The sequence below is a fragment of the Ovis aries genome, chromosome 2, assembly GCF_016772045.2.
Source record: "Ovis aries strain OAR_USU_Benz2616 breed Rambouillet chromosome 2, ARS-UI_Ramb_v3.0, whole genome shotgun sequence".
Classification (NCBI taxonomy): domain Eukaryota; kingdom Metazoa; phylum Chordata; class Mammalia; order Artiodactyla; family Bovidae; genus Ovis; species Ovis aries.
Window position 1 is genome coordinate 203869033 of NC_056055.1, and position 18257 is coordinate 203887289.

Genomic DNA, 18257 nt, shown 5'->3' on the forward strand with positions numbered 1-18257 from the left:
TGCTGGCCATATACCAGAGTTTATAACAATAGATCAAAGAAATATGTGCACTTTAATGTTCATTGCAGCATTATTCACAACAGCCAAGGTATGGAAACTACCTATATGTCTATAGAAAGATGAATGTGTGAAAATGTGGTATCTATCTCAAAAGAATATTATACAGCTGTGAAAAATAAGGATATAATGCCACTTGTGACAACATGGCTGAAATCTGAAGGCATTATGTTAAGTGAAATAAGTCAGATAGAGAAAAATACTGTAGATCTCATTTGTAGTGTAGTCTTAAAAAAAAAAAAAAAAGGCCAAGCTTGTAGAAACAGAAAGTAGAATGGTAGTTACCAGCAGCTAGGGTTTAAGGGATAGGGAAATGCTGGTCAAAGGGTTCAAGACTGTAGTTATAAGATGGAAAATGTTCTAGAGTATAGCACATAATTCCGCATACAGCATAGTTACTATAGTTATTAACAGTAATATTGCATTTTATACTTGGCATTTGCTAAAAGAGTAAATCTTAAGTTTTCCCACTACACACCCATGCAGGTAACTCTGGAAGGTGATGGATATGTTAATTAACCTGATGATGATAATTATTTCACAAGGTAACCTTATATCAAATCATCACATTGTATACACATTGTGCTGTGCTTAGTTGCTTAGACATGTCCAACTTTTTGGACCCTTTGGACGGTAACCCACCAGCCTCCTCTGTCCATGGGGATTCTCCAGGCAAGAATAATGGAGTGGGTTGCCATGCCCTCTTCCAGGGGATCTTCCCAACACAGAGATCAAACACAGGTCTCCCTCATTGCAGGCAGATTCTTTACCATCTAAGCCACCCAGGAAGCCTGGTATACATGTTAAATATATACAATTTCGTTTGTTAATGAAATCTCAGTAAACCTGGAGGAAAACATTATCATACTTAATGGTGTAGTGATGAAAATATTCTAGATCTTCATATAGTGAAATATACATGATCAAAACTCATTGATTTGTCCATATAAAATTGGTTATATTTCATGGTATGTAAATGTTATGGGTTGACTTAGTCTCTAAAAAAGATTTGAGACACAAAGTCCCTCAAAAAAGTTCAAAGCCCCAGTAGCTAGAATGTACCCTTACTTGAAAATAGAATTATTGCAAATATAATAAATTAAGATGAGGTCCTATCAAAATAGGCTGGACTGAACATTGAACATAAGGCTATTGAACATAAAATAGCTTTAATTGAACATTTTTGATATCTTCATAAAAGGAGAGACACACACAAAGAGAAGATGACCATGTGATAACAGAGGCAGAGAGTGGCATGATATGGTTATAAGCCAAGGAATGCCAAAGGGTACTGGCCAGTACCAGAAGCTAGAAGCAGCAAGGAAGCATTCTCCCCTGTAGGGTTCAGAGAGAGCCAGACCTTGCTGACACCTTCGTTTCAAACTTGTAGTCTCCGTAACTGTGGGACAATGTATTTCTGTTGTTTTAAGGTATCTATTAGTTTGTGGATCATGACAAACTGTGCAAAGCTCTTAGAGATGGGAATATCAGACCATCTTAACCTGTCTCCTGAGAAACCTGTATGTGAGTCAGAAAACAACAGTTAGAACACTGTTTGGAACGACTGACTGGCTCAAGATCAAGAAAGGAGTATGACAGGGCTGTCTGCTGTCACCCTATTTGTTTAACCTATATGCTGAGTGCATGATGAGAAATACCGGGCTGGATGAGTCACAACCTGGAATCAAGACAGGTGGGAGAAACAACAACTGCAGATAAGCGGATGATACCACTCTAATCACTACTACTACTCTGGCAGAAAAGGAAGAGGAACTAAAGAACCTCTTAATGAGGGTGAAGGATGAGAGTTAAAGAGCTGGCTTAAGACTAAATATTAGAAAAAACTAAGATCATGGCATCTGGCCCCATTACTTCATGGCAAATAGAAGGGGGGAAGGTGGAAGTAGTGATAGATTCTCTCTTTGGGGGCTCCAAAATCACTGTGGACAGTGACTGCAGTCATGAAATCAGAAGACGGCTGCTTCTTGGCAGGAAAGATATGACAAACCTAGACAATGTACTGAAAAGCAGAGACATTACTCTGCTGACAAAGGTCTGTATAGTGAAGGCTATGGTCTTCACAGTGATCATGTACGGTTGTGAGAGCTGGACTGTAAAGAAGGCAGAATGCCAGGAATTTATGCCTTTGGACTGTGGTGCTAGAGAAGACTCCTGAAAATCCCCTGGACAGCAAGGAGATCAAACCAGCCAATCTTAAGGGAGATCAACCCTGAATATTCACTGGAAGGATACTGAAGCTCCAGTATTTTGGTCATTTGAGGCAAACAGACTCATTGGAAGAGTCCCTGATGCTGGGAAAGATTGAGGACAGAAGGAGAAGAGGGCATCAAGGGATGAGATGGCTGGATGGCATCACTGATGCAATGTATGTGAACTTGAGCAAATTCCAGGAAATGGTAAGGGACAGGAAGGCCTGGCATGCTGCAGCCCATGGGGCTGCAAAGAGTTGGACATGACTGCGCAACTGAACAACAACAACTACAATGGCATCCCTAGGAAAATAAGAAGAATTGATGCTTTTGCACTGTGGTGTTGGAGAAGACTCTTGAGAGTCCCTTGGACTGCAAGGAGATCCAACCAGTCCATTCTGAAGGAGATCAGCCCTGGGATTTCTTTGGAGGGAATGATGCTGAAGCTGAAACTCCAGTACTTTGGCCACCTCATGTGAAGAGTTGACTCATTGGAAAAGACTCTGATGCTGGGAGGGATTGGAGGCAGGAGGAGAAGGGGACGACAGAGGATGAGATGGCTGGATGGCATCACCGACTCCATGGATGTGAGTCTGAGTGAACTCCGGGAGTTGGTGATGGACAGGGAGGCCTGGTGTGCTGCGATTCATGGGGTCACAAAGAGTTGGACATGACTGAGCGACTGAACTGAACAGAGGAAAATAACAATGTTATAATTAGTAAAATCATAATTAGGAAATTATTACAGTAATACCTCAATAAAGTTTATAGAAAACAAAAGAAAAAGAAAAGTACCATAAGATTTCACATTGATAAAATTAATAGTCCAAGAGTATCAACATGATATTCAGGAAATATTATAGGAAAACTTACACACTATAGGTAAGAGGTAAACTGGTACCACCATCTTAACATTGTATAGGAAGTGATGACCAAAACCATCCCCAAGAAAGGAAATGCAAATAGGCAAAGTGGTTGTCTGAGGAGGCCTTACAAATAGCTGAGAAAAGAGAAGCAAAAAGCAAAGGAGAAAGGGAAAGATATACCCAACTGAAAGCAGAGCACCAGAGAACAGCAAAGAGAGATAAGAAAGCTTTCTTAAGTGAACAATGCAGAGAAATAGAGGGAAACAATAGAATGGGAAAGACTAGAGATCTCTTCAAGAAAACTGGAGATACCAAGGGAATATTTCATGAAACGATGACTATGATAAAGGACAGAAATGACAAGGATATAACAGAAGCATCAGAGACAAAGAAGAGGTGGCAAGAATACACAGAATAATAATACAAAAAAGGTCTTAATCACCCAGATGACCATGATGGTGTGGTGACTCAGTTAGAGCCAGACATCCTCAAATGTGAAGTCAAGTGGGCCTTTTAGGAAGCATTACTGTGAACAAAGCTAGTGGAGGTGATGGAATTTCAGCTGAGCTATTTCAAACCCTAAAAGATGATGCTGTTAAACTGCTGCACTCAATATGCCAGGAAATTTGGAAAACTCAGCAGTGGCCAGGACTGGAAAAGTCCATTTTCATTCCAATCCCAAAGAATGGCAATGTCAAAGAACACTGAAACTACCATACAACTGTGCTCATTTCACACGTGAGCAAGGTAATGCTCCAAGTCCTCCAAGCTAGGTTTCAACAGTATGTGAACTGAGAAATTCCAGATGTACAAGGTGGATTTAGAAAAGGCAGAGGAACCAGAGATCAAATTGTCAACATATGCTGGATCATCAAAAAAGCAAGGGAATTTAAAAAAAATCTATTTCTGCTTCACTAACTACACTAAAGCATTTGACTGTGTGGATCACAACAAACTGGAAAATTCTTAGAGATGGGAACACCAGAACAGCTTACCTGTCTCCTGAAAACCCTATATGCAGGCCAAGGAGCAACAGAATGGGACATGGAGCAACAAAGTAGTTCAAAATTTGGAAAGGAGTACATCATGGCTGTTTACCGTCACTCTGCTTATCCAACTGATATGCAGAGTACATCACACGAAATAATGAGCTGGTTGGTTCACAAGCTGTAATCAAGACTGCTGGGAGAAATATCAACAACCTCAGATATACAGATGATACCACTCTAATGGCAGAAAGTGAAGAGGAACTAAAGAGCCTCTTGATGAGGATGAAAGAGGGAAGTGTATTCAGGATGGGGAACACATGTATACCTGTGGTGGATTCATGTTGATGTATGGCAAAACCAATACAATATTGTAAAGTAATTAACCTCCAATTAAAATAAATAAATGTATATAAAAAAAGATTTTTTTAAAAAGCTGTCTTAAAACTCAACATTCAAAAAATGAAGATCATGACATCCAGTCTCATCATTTCCTGTCAAATAGAAGGGGAAAAAGTAGAAACAGTGACAGATTTTATTTTCTTGGGCTCCAAAATCACTGCAGATGGTGACTGCAGCCATGGAATTAAAAGACGCTCCTTGGAAGAAAAGCTATGACACACATAGCACAAAAAAGGCAGAGACATTACTTTGTTGACAAAGGTCAGCCTAGTCGAAGCTATGGTTTTTGCAGTAGTCATGTACAGATATGAGAGTTGAACTGTAAAGAAGGCTGAGCACTGAAGAATTGATGCTTTTGAATTACAGTGCTGGAGAAGACTCTTGAGAATCTCTTGGACAGCAAGGAGATCAAAATAGTCAATCCTAAAGGAAATCAACCTTGAATATTCACTGGAAGGACTGATGCTGAAGCTGAAGCTCCAATACTTTGGCCACCTGATGTGAAGAGCCGACTCACTGGATAAGACCCTGATAGTAGGAAAGATTGAAGGCAAAAGGAGAAGGGGGCAGCAGAGGATGAGATGGTTGGATGGCATCACCAACTCAGTGGACATGAGTCTGAGCAAACTCTGGGAGATAGTAAAGGACAGGGAAGCTTGGCATGCTGCAGTCAATGCAGCTGCAAAGAGTCGGACATGACTTAGCGTCTGAACAACAAGAACAACCATCTTGGTAAACAATGTGGCTAACTGGGTATATTATCTATTTAGGAATCAGCAATTTCAACTCTATGTATACACCCTAGAAAGTTGCATGCTACAATAATGTTTATATTAATAACAGCATGTTTATAACAGATGACTGACTGAGCAAGCACACACACACACAATAAATAACATTCAAACAACATTTAAATTGTGTTCCAGTCAACTGACTATGTTATAGCAAGGAAAATTACTTAGCTACATCCATACAAAAATACAATTGAATCTCACAAATTCAATGTTAAAAATAATAAGCAATAATGTAATAAGTTTTTGCATAACTTTGTCATTTGGGGATGTAAAAATAATCAGTAAAACTACAAAGGAGGGAAATGTTATCACGACAGTCAAGACAGCGCTTATCTCTGGAGAGGATGTAACGGGACTGTCGTCAGGAAAGAGCACGTGGTTGAGGAAGTACTTTTCACGTAACTGCACTGTTTTATTTCTTGACCTAGGTAGAGATTACTGGCACCCCACTCCAGCACTCTTGCCTGGAAAATCCCATGGATGGAGGAGCCTGGAAGGCTGCAGTCCATGGGGTCGCTGAGGTCGGACACGACTGAGCGACTTCACTTCCACTTTTCACTTTCATGCATTGGAGAAGGAAATGGCAACCCACTCCAGTGTTCTTGCCTGGAGAATCCCAGGGACGGGGGAGCCTGGTGGGCTGCCATCTGTGGGGTCGCACAGAATCGGACACGACTGAAGTGACTTAGCAGTAGCAGCAGGTAGAGATTACAATGGTTGTTGCTTTATAATTACTCATTAAAATGCTCACATTTTATGTACTTTTCTGTATGTGTACTTCAGTATAAGACAAATATATTGTAAAGGGAGTGATGAAAAAGTATAATGGGTTCTTAGAAGAGATTAATAACAAGTATTAGGACACTAACAGTACTAATTTTAGAAGCAGCAGTAAGTTTAGGAAGTTTTTTTTTTCCCCCCATTCAGGAAGGAAAGTGATTTAGTTGAACTTAGGGAAGTGTTTAGCAGTCGCTGAAAAGAATTTTACTAATATTTCATTAAAACCCAGAAATTATTTATTGAAGCTGCATTTGAACTACAGAAACTTCCAGGTAAAATGGGAGAATAAGCCTTTGCACTAATATCTAATGAAACAAAATATATAAACTATGACGCGGTACCACCTCACACTAGTCGGAATGGCCATTGTTAAAAAGCCTACAAAGAACAAATGCCGGAGAGGATGTAGTAAAAAGGAAACCTTCCTACATTGTTGGTGGGAATGTAAATTGGTGCAGCCACTATGGAGAACAGTATGGGGGTTCCTTAAAAAAACAAAAATTAAAATTACACTTGACACAGGAATCCCACTCCTGAGCATACACCTGGAGGAAACAATAATTCCAAAAGATACATGCACCCCTATGCTCATTACAGCAACATTTACAATAGCCAGGACATAGAGGCAGCCTAAATGTCCATCAGCAGGAGGAATGGATACAGAAGAAGTGGCACTTATATACAATGGAATATCACTCAGCCACTAAAAGGAATGAAACCGTGCCGTGTTCAGAGATGCGGATGGACCTAAAGACTGTCAGACAGAGTGAAGTCAGTCAGAAAAAGAAAGATATTGCATATTAATGCATACATGTGGAATCTATAAAAATGGAACAGATGAACCTATTTGCAAAGCAGAAATAGAGACACAGACATAGAGAACAAATGTATGGACTCCAATGGGGAGAGAGGGAAGGTGGGATGAATTGGGAGATTGGAACTGACACTATAATGAGAACCTACTGTATAGCACAGAAAATTCTACTCAATGCACTGTGGTGACCTAAATGGGAAGGAAATCCAAAAAAGAGTGGATACATGTATACACTCAGCTGATTCACTTTTCTGTACGCCTGAAACTAACACAACATTGTAAAGAAACTATATGCCAATAAAAATTTTTTTGAAAGAAAGAAATAACATACAACTTAAAAAATTGTTTTTTCCACTGAGACAACCTCTCAGGTTTTCCTTTGAATTTAGATTTTGCTATCGCTGTTATACTTTCAATTGAATTTTATACCAACCCATGAGACTAGTTGGGCCCCACCATATGGCCCCACCATAACAGCCACCAAGCAGATGACCCAAAAACTGCAGAAAAATTATACCAAAGAAATTCTCGCACTGTTAAGAAAGTTCTAGAATCCACAACAGATTTTCCAACCTGGGGATCTGGCAAAGGGATGGAGAACCCCCAGGAATTTGACTTTGGAGGCCAGTGGGATTTCATTACAGAACTTGAACAAGACTAGGGAAACAGACTCTTGGGGGGCACAAACAAAATCTTATGTGCACCAGGGCCCAGGAGAAAGGAGCAATGTTCCCATAAGAGACTGAGCCAGACTTGCTTATAAGTGTCCAGGAGCCTCCGGCAAAGGTGTGGGTCAATAATGGCCTGCTGCAGAGTTAGGGGCACTGAATACAATCCTGTAGCCATAAGTCATTTTGAAGAAGGCATTGCTGGCATTACTCCTACAAAGTTTGGCCTCAGGCCAAACACCCACCCATCAACAGAAAATTGGATTAAAGATTTACTGAGTATAGCCTAGTAAACTAAGACCATGGCATCCGGTCCCATTACTTCATGGCAAATAATTGGGGAAACAATGGAAACCGAGAGACCTTATTTTGGGGGGCTCCAAAATCACTGCAGATGGTGACTGCAGCCAGGAAATTAAAAGACACTTACTCCTTGGAAGAAAAGTTATGACCAACCTAGACAGCATATCAAAAAGCAGAGACATTACTTTGCCATCAAAGGTCCATCTAGTCAAGGCTAAGGTTTTTCCAGTAGTCATGTACAGATGTGAGAGTTGGACTATAAAGAAATATGAGCACTGAAGAATTGATGCTTTTAAACTGTGGTGTTGGAGAAGACTCTTGAGAGTCTCTTGGACTGCAAGGAGATCCAACCAGTCCATCCTAAAGGAAATCAGTTCAGAATATTCATTGGAAGGACTGATGCTGAAGCTGAAATTGTGAAGAACTGATTCACTGGAAAAGACCCTGATGCTGGCAAAGATGGAAGGCAAGAAGAGGAGGGGACAACAGAGGATGAGAATGTTGGATGGCATCGACATGAGTTTGAGTAAGCTCCGGGAGTTAGAGATGGACAAGGAAGCCTGGCATGCTGCAGTCCACAGGGTTGCAAAGAGTCGGACATGACTGAGAGACTGAACTGAACTGAGCATGGCCCCACCCATCAGAACTACACCCAGATTCCCCCACAGTCAGTCTCTCCTATCAGGAAGCTTCCACAAGCCTCTTATCGTTATCCATCACAGGGCAGACAGAATGAAAACCACAAACACAGAAAACTAACCAACTGATTACATGGATTACAGCCCTATCAAACTCAGTGAAACTACGAGCCATGCCGTGTAGGGCCACCCAAGACGGATGGGTCATGATGGAGAGTTCTGACAAACCACTTCAGTATTCTTGCCTTGAGAACCCCATGAACACTATGAAAAGGCAAAAATATATCACACTGAAAGATGAACTCTGTAAGTTGGTAGGTGCCCAGTATGCTACTGGAGAACAGTGGAGAAATAACTCCAGAAAGAATGGTGTGATGGAGCCAAAGCAAAAACACCACCGAGCTGTGGATGCGACTGGTGATGGAAGTAAAGTGCAATGCTGTAAAGAGCAATATGCATAGGAAACTGGTATGTTAGGTCCATGAATCAAAATTAGAAATGGTCAAATAGGAGATGGCAAGAGTGAGCATTAACATTTTAGGAATCAGTGAACTAAAATGGACTGGAATGGGTGAATTTAATTCAGATGACCATTATATCTACTACTGTGGGCAAGAGTCCCTTAGAAGAAATGGAGTAGCCTTCATGGTCAACAATGGAGTCCAAATTGCAGTACTTGGGTGCAATCTCAAAAATGACAGAATGATCTCTGTTTCCAAGGCAAACCATTCAATATCACAGTAATCCAAGTCTATGCCCCAACCACAAATGTCGAAGAATCAAAGCTGAACAGTTCTATGATGACATACAAGACCATCTAAAACTAACACCAAAAAAAGTTCCTTTCATCGTAGGGTACTGGAATGCAAAAGTAGGAACTCAGGAGATACCTGGAGTAACAGGCAAGTTTGGCTTTGGAGTACAAAATGAAGCAAGGCAAAGGCTAATAGTTTTGCCAAGAGAACGCACTGGTCATAGCAAACACCCACTTTAAGCAACACAAAAGATGACTCTACACATACACATCACCGATATCTATGTGTATTGATGGTCAATACCAAAATCAGATTAATTATATTCTTTGCAGCCAAAGATGGAGAAGCTCTATGCAGTCAGCAACAACAAGACTGGGAGGTGACTGTGGCTCAGATCATGAATTCCTTATTGCCAAATTCAGACTTAAATTGAAGAAAGTAGGGAAAACGACTAGACCATCCAGGTATGACCTAAATCAAATCCTTTATGACTATACAGAGAAAGTGATAAATAGATTCAAGGGATTAGATCTGATAGACAGAGTGCCTGAAGAACCATGGATGGAGGTTCGTGACATTGTACAGGAGGCAGTGACCAAGACCATCCCCAAGAAAAAGAAAGGCAAAAAGGCAAAATGGTTGTCTGAAGAGGCCTTAAAATAGCTGAGAAAAGAACAGAAGTGAAAGGCAAAGGAGAAAAGGAAAGATATACCCACCTGAATGCAGAGTTCCAAAGAATAGCAAGGAGGGATAAGAAAACCTTACTAAGTGATCAATGCAAAGAAATACAGGAAAATGACAGAATGGGAAAGACCTCTTCAAGAAAATGAGAGATACCAAGTGACTATTTCATGCAAAGATGGGTACAATAAAGGACAGAAATGGTATGGACCTAACAGAAGCAGAAGATATTAAGAAGAGGTGGCAAGAATACACAGAAGAACTACACAAAAAAGATCTTTACAACCCAGATATCCACAATGGTGTGGTCACTCACCTAGAGCCAGACATCTTGGAATGCAAAGTCAAGTGGGCCTTAGGAAGCGTCACTACAAACAAAGCTAGTGGAGGGGATGGAATGCCCGCTGAGCTATTTCAAATCCTAAAAGATGATGCTGTTAAAGTGCTGCACTCTATATGCCAGCAAATTTGGAAAACTCAGCAGTGGCCACAGGACTGGAAAAGGTCAATTTTCATTCCAATCCCAAAGAAAGGTAATGCCAAAGAATGTTAACAGTACTGCACAATTGCACTCATCTCACAGGCTAGCACAGTAATGCTCAAAATTCTTCACCAGTACGTGAACCAAGAGCTTTCAGATGTTCAAGCTGGATTGAGAAAAGACAGAAAAAACAGAGATCAAGTTGCCAATATCCATTGGATCATTGAAAAAGCAAGAGAGTTCCAGAAAAACATCTACTTTTGTTTTACAGACTACGTCAAAGTCTTTGACTGTGTGGATCGAAACAAACTGTGGAAAATTCTTAAAGAGATGGGAACACCAGACCACCTTACTTGCCTCTTGAGTGTTCTGTATGCAGGTCAAGAAGCAACAGTTAGTACTGGACATGGAACAACAGACTGGTTCCAAATTGGGAAAGGAGTAAATCAAAGCTGTATATTGCCACCCTGCTTATTTAACTTTTATGCAGAGTACATCATGTGAAATGCCAGACTGGATGAAGCACAAGCTGGAATCAAGATCACCAGGAGAAACAGCAATAACCTCAGATATGCAGATGACACCACCCTCATGGCAGAAAGCAAAGACCTAAAGAGCCTCTTGATGGAAGGAAAAGAGGAGAGTGAAAAAGCTCGCTTAAAACTCAACATACAAAAGACAAAGATCATGGCATCTGGTCCCATCAATTCAAGACAGAATGATGAGAAAACAATAGAAACAGTGTCAGACTTTATTTTACTGGGCTTCAAAATCACTGTAGATGGTGGCTGCAGCCATGAAATTAAAAGATGCTTGCTCCTTGGAAGAAAAGCTATGATCAACCTAGACAGACTATTAAAAAGCAGAGATGTTACTTTACTGACAAAAGTCTGTTTAATCAAAGCTATGGATTTTCCAGTAGTCATGTATGGATGTGAGAGTCGGACCATAAAGAATGCTGAGTGCCAAAGAATTGATGCTTTTGAACTGTGGTGTTAGAGAAGACTCTTGAGACTCCCTTGGACAACAAGGAGATCCAACCTGTCCATCCTAAAGGAAATCAGTCCTGAATGTCCATTGGAAGGACTGATGCTGAAGCTGAAGCTCCAATTCTTTGGCCACCTGATGCGAAGAACTGACTTACTGGAAAAGACCCTGATTCTGAAAAAGATTGAAGGAAGGAGGAGAAGGGGGTGACAGAGGATGAGATGGTTGGATGGCATCACCAACCTGACGGACATGAGTCCAAGCAAGCTCCGGGAGTTGGTGATGAACAGGGAAGCGTGGTATGATGCAGTCCATGGGGTCACAAAGAGTCAGACACAACTGAGCAACTGAACTGATGAGACTAGTTTGTATTACTGGTTTCTCACATCAGTTTTCCTTCAGGGGCTTTTTCTCCTTTACTTGATGATTATAAGTATGGTAGTAATATTTAATATACTTAGACACACTTCTACTTGGAGACATCTGAATGCATTTCCAATTTATCTGTATTTAATTTTTATTAATGAATTTTTGTTTTTCCTAGTTTTATACTTCTAATATGATGGCAGATACCTTCATTCAAAGTCTTTCTTTGCATCCCTGCCTTGAAAGCTACCTTTTGATTTTGAATCTGGGGAAACTAAGCTTGTGTTCTTTCAAGCTAAGCTTAGACTTTTGCTACGCCTCTGAATTTCTGTTGGAGATAAATCCAAGTTCCTCCTTTTTATTCTACTTGGATTCATATGGATATTTTTCAACTTTACCTCTAATGGATAGGAGTCACTTTTCAAAAGGCTTGGGTATCTATCTTTTAATTTTTCTTCTGGTAGAAAGAAGAGATTTTTCATTTTTTTCACTGGCATGGCTTCTTGTTGGTGTTCCTCTAAAGGTGGTATTTGGTTCTCCTCTGTTATTGACAGCCTAGGAATAGTGGACAGTGGAGTATCTGTTTCCTTTGATGGCATGTCAGTTTTAGGAGCAACAACACTTGAATCATCTTTACTTGACTGGTTCAAAGTTGGTAGAGTCAGGCCTTTCTTATCATCATTATCCAGTAACTGGAAAATATATCAATAAGACAAGCTACCAATTAATCATTACCAATTAAAAATATTTAAAACTAACAAAACTGGACTTAAAGTCATTTATACTTTTATCCTTTATTATAAAAGTTACCATCGATATTTGTAAATTATTACATTCCTTAAGAGTTGAGAAATTCTCTACTTGCCTGCCGCCATGGACTACAGAGATTATCCATAAAATGATCATATTGCATTATAAAGTAGTAGTTCTCATATATTCATGTTTTATAAATCAGCAACATCTCAAAAAAGGAAAATCAAGGTGTCTGATATTTTACTGTTACTATACTATCACCAATATATCATAACAAAAGAAATTTTAATAGCAAAATAATACAAATAACAATATCATAAAAATCACAATTATATAATAAAAGAAATTTTAATAGTAAAATATTACAAGTAATAGTATCATAAAAGAAAGGATAAAAGTCTGTTAAGACAAGTAAATTTAGCTGTATGAGAAGTTCCCTATATTGCCTTTTTTGTCTCTTCTTGGACTATGGAAAACAGTGTATATTGACTCTTCAACTGGTATTTGGGGAGCCAGTGGCCCAAGAATAGAAATCATTAAATCCTATTTGTCAAGGAGTACAAAAGAACCTTTTATATTTATTGGTTTCCATAGGGGTCCACTGGCTTTTGGAATTGATACCTTCTGTAAAATTAGCTAAAAGTAAATAATACTCGATGGACGTGAGTCTGAGTGAACTCCGGGAGATGGTGATGGACAGGGAGGCCTGGCGTGCTGCAATTCATGGGGTCGCAAAGAGTCGGACACGACTGAGCGACTGAACTGAACTGAACTGAAATATATTATAAAATATAGACTATTATTATGGAGATTGCATATTACAGGGAGTATATAGTTACAGAGAAAAAGTACAGAATGTAGTTAGGTCTGTGGCATCCATATCTGAGATATAGAACTTCATGTGTTTTTTTTTAAACTTGTTTCCCCCTGGTTTGTAAACACCTTTTGTCCCCTATAGTCATATATACTTAAAAGTGTTACAATTTAATGCTGAAACTTCCCCTTTAACAGTATAATTTAACTTAAATGAATCACATAACTGTACAAATATTGCTTATCAGAAATAACCATGAAGACTAAATAACTTCTTGAGTGCTTTTTTCCTTCCATCTATAAATATTTTCTGTTTATAAATATTTCACCTCTTTATAAACAGTAACTATTAGAAGTTCTCTTTCAAGGTTCCTTACCTCACTTGGAATAGTCTCGGCTTCCTCCTTTATAAGAGAGATACCTGTTAAGAAATTTATAGAAGTATTTTATTATATATAAAATAACATTATGGATTAATAAAACATCATTACAATTTTTCTCACCAAGAATAAGAGCAATTTAAATCAAAGCAGCTATTCAAACATAGACACTACATAGTCATAAAAACAGGCTGATGAATCTCTAGGAAGATGGAGGAGTAAATGAACAAGTATAAAGTGAAAAAGTATAATATGATAACACTTCAGATACATCAATATAAGACATTGAAACAGGCATATAATATTGGTTGTTCAGTCACTCAGTCATGTCCAACTATTTGCAAACCAATGGACTGCAGCCTGCCAGGCTTCCCAGTCCCTCACCACCTCTCAGAACTTGCTCAAACTCATGTCCATTGAGTTGGTGATGCCATCCAACCATTTCATCCTCAGTCATTTCCTTCTCCTGCCTTCAATCTTTCCCAGCATCAGGGTCTTTTCTAATGAGTCAGCCCTTTGCATCACGTAGACAAAGTACTGGGGCTTCAGCTTCAGCATCAGTCCTTCCAATGAATATTTAGGACTGATTTCCTTTCAGATTGATTGGTTTGATCTCCTTGAAGAATGACACCACAGTTCAAAGTCGGAGAAGAGTCTTCTCTGACACCACAGTTCAAAAGCATCAATTCTTTTGGTGCTCAGCCTTTTGTATGGTCCAACTCTCACATCCATACATGACTAATGGAAAATCCATAGACTTGACTAGATGGATCTTTGTCAGTAAAATAATATCTCTGCTTTTTAAAATGCTGTCTAAGTACGTCATAGCTTTTCTTCCAAGGAGCAAGCGTCTTTTAATTTCAGGGCTGAAATCACCATCTGCAGTGATTTTGGAGCCCAAGAAAATAAAGTCTGACACTGTTTCCATTGTTTCCCCATCTATTTCCCGTGAAGTGATGGGACTAGATGCCATTATCTTTGTTTTTTGAATGTTGAGCTTTAAGGCAACTTTTTCACTCTCCTCTTTCACTTTCATCAAGAGGCTCTTTAGTTCTTCTTTGCTTTCTTCTATGAGTGTGGTATCATCTGCATATCTGAGGTTATTGCTATTTCTCCTGGCAATCTTGATTCCAGCTCGTGCTTCATCCCGCCCAGCATTTCACATGATGTACTCTGCATAAAAGTTAAATAAGCAGGGTGACAATATACAGCCTTGATGCACTCCTTTCCCAATTTGGAACCAGTCTGTTGTTCCATGTCCAGTTCTAACTGTTGCTTCTTGACCTGCATACAAGTTTCTCAGGAGGCAGGTAAGGTGGTCTGGTGTTCCCATCTCTTTAAGAATTTTCTAAAGTTTGTTGTGATCCACACAGTCAAAGGCTTTAGCACAGTCAAGGAAGCAGAAGTAGATGTTTTCCTGGAACTCTCTTGCTTTTTCTATGATCCAATGGATGTTGGCAATTTGATCTCTGGTTCTTCTGCCTTTCTAAATCCAGCCTGAACATCTGAAAGTTCTTGGTTCATGTACTATTGAAGACTAGCTTGGAGAATTTTGAGCATTACTTTGCTAGCATGTGAAATGTGTGTAATTGTGCGGTAGTATGAACATTCTTTTGGATTGCCTTTCTTTGGGACTGGAATGAAAACTGAGTATATCTTGGTAAAAATCAAGAGGAAATAAAATAAATCCCAGATGGTTAGTGATAAGGTTGGGACTGGAAAAAGAGATTAGAATAAGGCTGTATATAACCAAAAAACTAGGACCTTTCAACAGAGGCTAACTGAAGCACTTACAAAATCTTCCTAGAAACATAAAATATTCCTAGAAATACACAGGCCTTCCCTGATGACTCAGTCAGTAAAGAGTCTGCCTGCAGTGCGGGAGACCCAGGTTCAGTTCCTGGGTTGGGAAGATTCCCCTGGAGAAGGAAATAGCAACCCACTCCAGTATTCTTGCCTGGAGAATTCCATGGACAGAGGAGCCTGGTGGGCTGCAGTCTATGGGGTCACAAAGAGTCAGACACAACTGAGTGACTAACACTTTCACTTTCACTTTAGAGATAGAAACAATACATATTTAGCAAAGCAAAAAAGTCTAAAAGGGAAAGGGATTAAATACAGAGATAAAATGGAATGCCCAAGTCTAATAAAAACAGAATTTATTAAGGTCACTATTAGCTGCATGACTACTGTCAGCTCATTTTTCTGAGCCTTGGTTTTCTCACAAGTAAATCAGACTAGAGACAGTTTATCTTATAGGAATGGTACAAGTATACATAATGTGGGCAACAACGTGGCTTAAAGCTTGAGCTCTTGGATCAAACAGACAAGGTTCAAATAAATGGCTATGTGATCTCTCACTGACTTGATCTTCAGTTTTCTCATCTGTAAAAATGTGGATAAATAATAATAGCATCCTCAGTTGACTGCTGTGAGGACTGATTTATATAATCCAAGTAACATGCCTGGAACATAGTGATCAGTAAATCACTTAGCTGTAACTATAGGAAACTATTGGAATGCCAAAAGGAAAGTCACCAGAGGATCCAATGGGACCTGAAATAAACTCCTAGGATAATTGAAAAAACTTAAAGAAAAATAAAGATAGCAACCACTAGTGAGTGAGAAAGGTTAACCTCCAACATGCAACAGTGATATTAAAGAGGGAAGCTATGATTCTGCTACAACCTAAAACTTGAGTTAAAGGGCAGATTAAAGATGAAATAGCTCTGCTAGGCTGGTTGATCCTCAGAGGTTAGGAAATGAATATACCAAAGTCTGAGGTAGCTGGAGAAGTAGAATTAGATAAATAACCTGTGGCAAAAACTTATAACAATAAATCATTTAATCCACATCAGCAGAATCCAAGATTTTAAAGATAGAGTATCATGCATCTATTTTTAACTTACTAAGTGAATCTTTTAATAGATTTGTCTTAAAGCTGCATGAACAGTATCTTTTATTAATTAAATATATTACTGATAATTTGTGGAGAAGGAAATGGCAATCCACTCCAATGTTCTTGCTTAGAGAGTCCCATGGACAGAGGAGCCTGGTGGGCTGCAGTCCATGGGGTCCCACAGGATCAGGCACAACTGAAGCGACTTAGCATGCACACATGCACTGATAATTTGTATGACATTCCCAGATTTAATGCTAACTTTATTTCCTGTCCAACTTTTTCCCTTTTCCCTTTCTCTTACACACACACACACACCCTCCACATAAAAGAAATCAGTAGGTCTACAGTTAACAATGTTCAACAACATACCTTTTCATAGACTATAGATAAGATTTAACTTTTTTCTTGTCCTTAAAGGAGGAAAGGAGTATCAAAAATAAAAATAATTCTTTATTGGGTCTAATTCTTTTCTTTGGAGTGTTACAAAATAAATACTATATACCAAGACTATAATGAAATGTATTTTTATTCCCTAGCAAAAAATGAAATCTACTTAAAGCAGATTACTGGTTTTCTTTTTTGTGATATAACCACCCTGTTTTAATTATCTTAATAATAAATACAAAAGTAAATTAGTTATATAACCTGATGTTACAGTATCTGTAGGTCTCTCTTCCAATTGGCTTTCTAGTATCTCATTGATATTACTTTCCTAGAAGGAAAAAAAAAAAAAGGAAACATATTGGAGAAATGTTTAAAGAGCTAAAACATTTTTCTCTGCCTTCATAACTTCTTTTAACACTTAAAAAATTATAGAAGACAAGAAGACTATGGGTTTGTGAGAAAAGCAAACAGTACTATGTTAAATAGTACTGTTTAAATAGTACTAACACCCTGGCTAGGAGTTGATGTTCCAGGGAGAGGAGAGCCAAGAATTGATAGGGTTTCTGAATGCTGAATGCATGAGAGAAAAAGATTACAAGATAAATGACATTATGTTTAATTTCAGGGGGTGTGAGAGGATATCCCCAGGAAATAGATCAGTTGTTTACTGGAATTCATTATAGTCTATCAACTGCAAAGTGCTATGGATCTTTAAAAAATTTTAAGGAGAATTATAAAGTGGAGTGACCACTGGCTCTAATAAAATACTGACTTTTCAATGAGAACCCAAAGTCCAAAGTCCCTTAACCGAAAAGTCTCCCAATTTCCCTAAAATGCAAATTCTGTATTAGCAAATGCTAACTGATTCATCTTATAGCACAATCCTGCCCAATTATCTCAGAGGCTTTGAAAAACATGAATATGTTTTAAAAAATATGTTTAATTACCATTTCAAGGCTGTGATTTTAGTTAACATTTTCTTTATTCACTGAAATCCCCATGAATCCTTTACAGCCAGATCAAAATGTATATATTAGATTGTACTTCTAAATATTAAGCCTTACTTATCTATCTGATAAGGGTCTAGTATCCAAAATGTATAAATAACTCTTACAGCTCAACAATAGAAATACAAATAGCTAAATTTAAAAAATAACCAAAAATATAAATAAAAATTTATTCAGAGAAGATATACAAATGACCAGTATTCACATGAAAAGTTGTTCTCATCATGGAT

General features: G+C 38.7%; 1 protein-coding gene across 1 annotated transcript in view; it reads right to left on the bottom strand.

The window, feature by feature from the left end:
* C2CD6 (C2 calcium dependent domain containing 6) overlaps window positions 1-18257 on the bottom strand; it is a 124339-nt gene that overhangs the window by 53291 nt on the left and 52791 nt on the right. Inside the window, exons 11-13 of the mRNA XM_060410242.1 lie at window positions 17282-17348; window positions 13732-13775; window positions 12187-12480 (exon numbers count right to left, since the gene is read on the bottom strand). Of these exons, the coding sequence (XP_060266225.1) occupies window positions 12187-12480; window positions 13732-13775; window positions 17282-17348 (405 nt within the window). The remainder of the gene's footprint in view (window positions 1-12186; window positions 12481-13731; window positions 13776-17281; window positions 17349-18257) is intronic.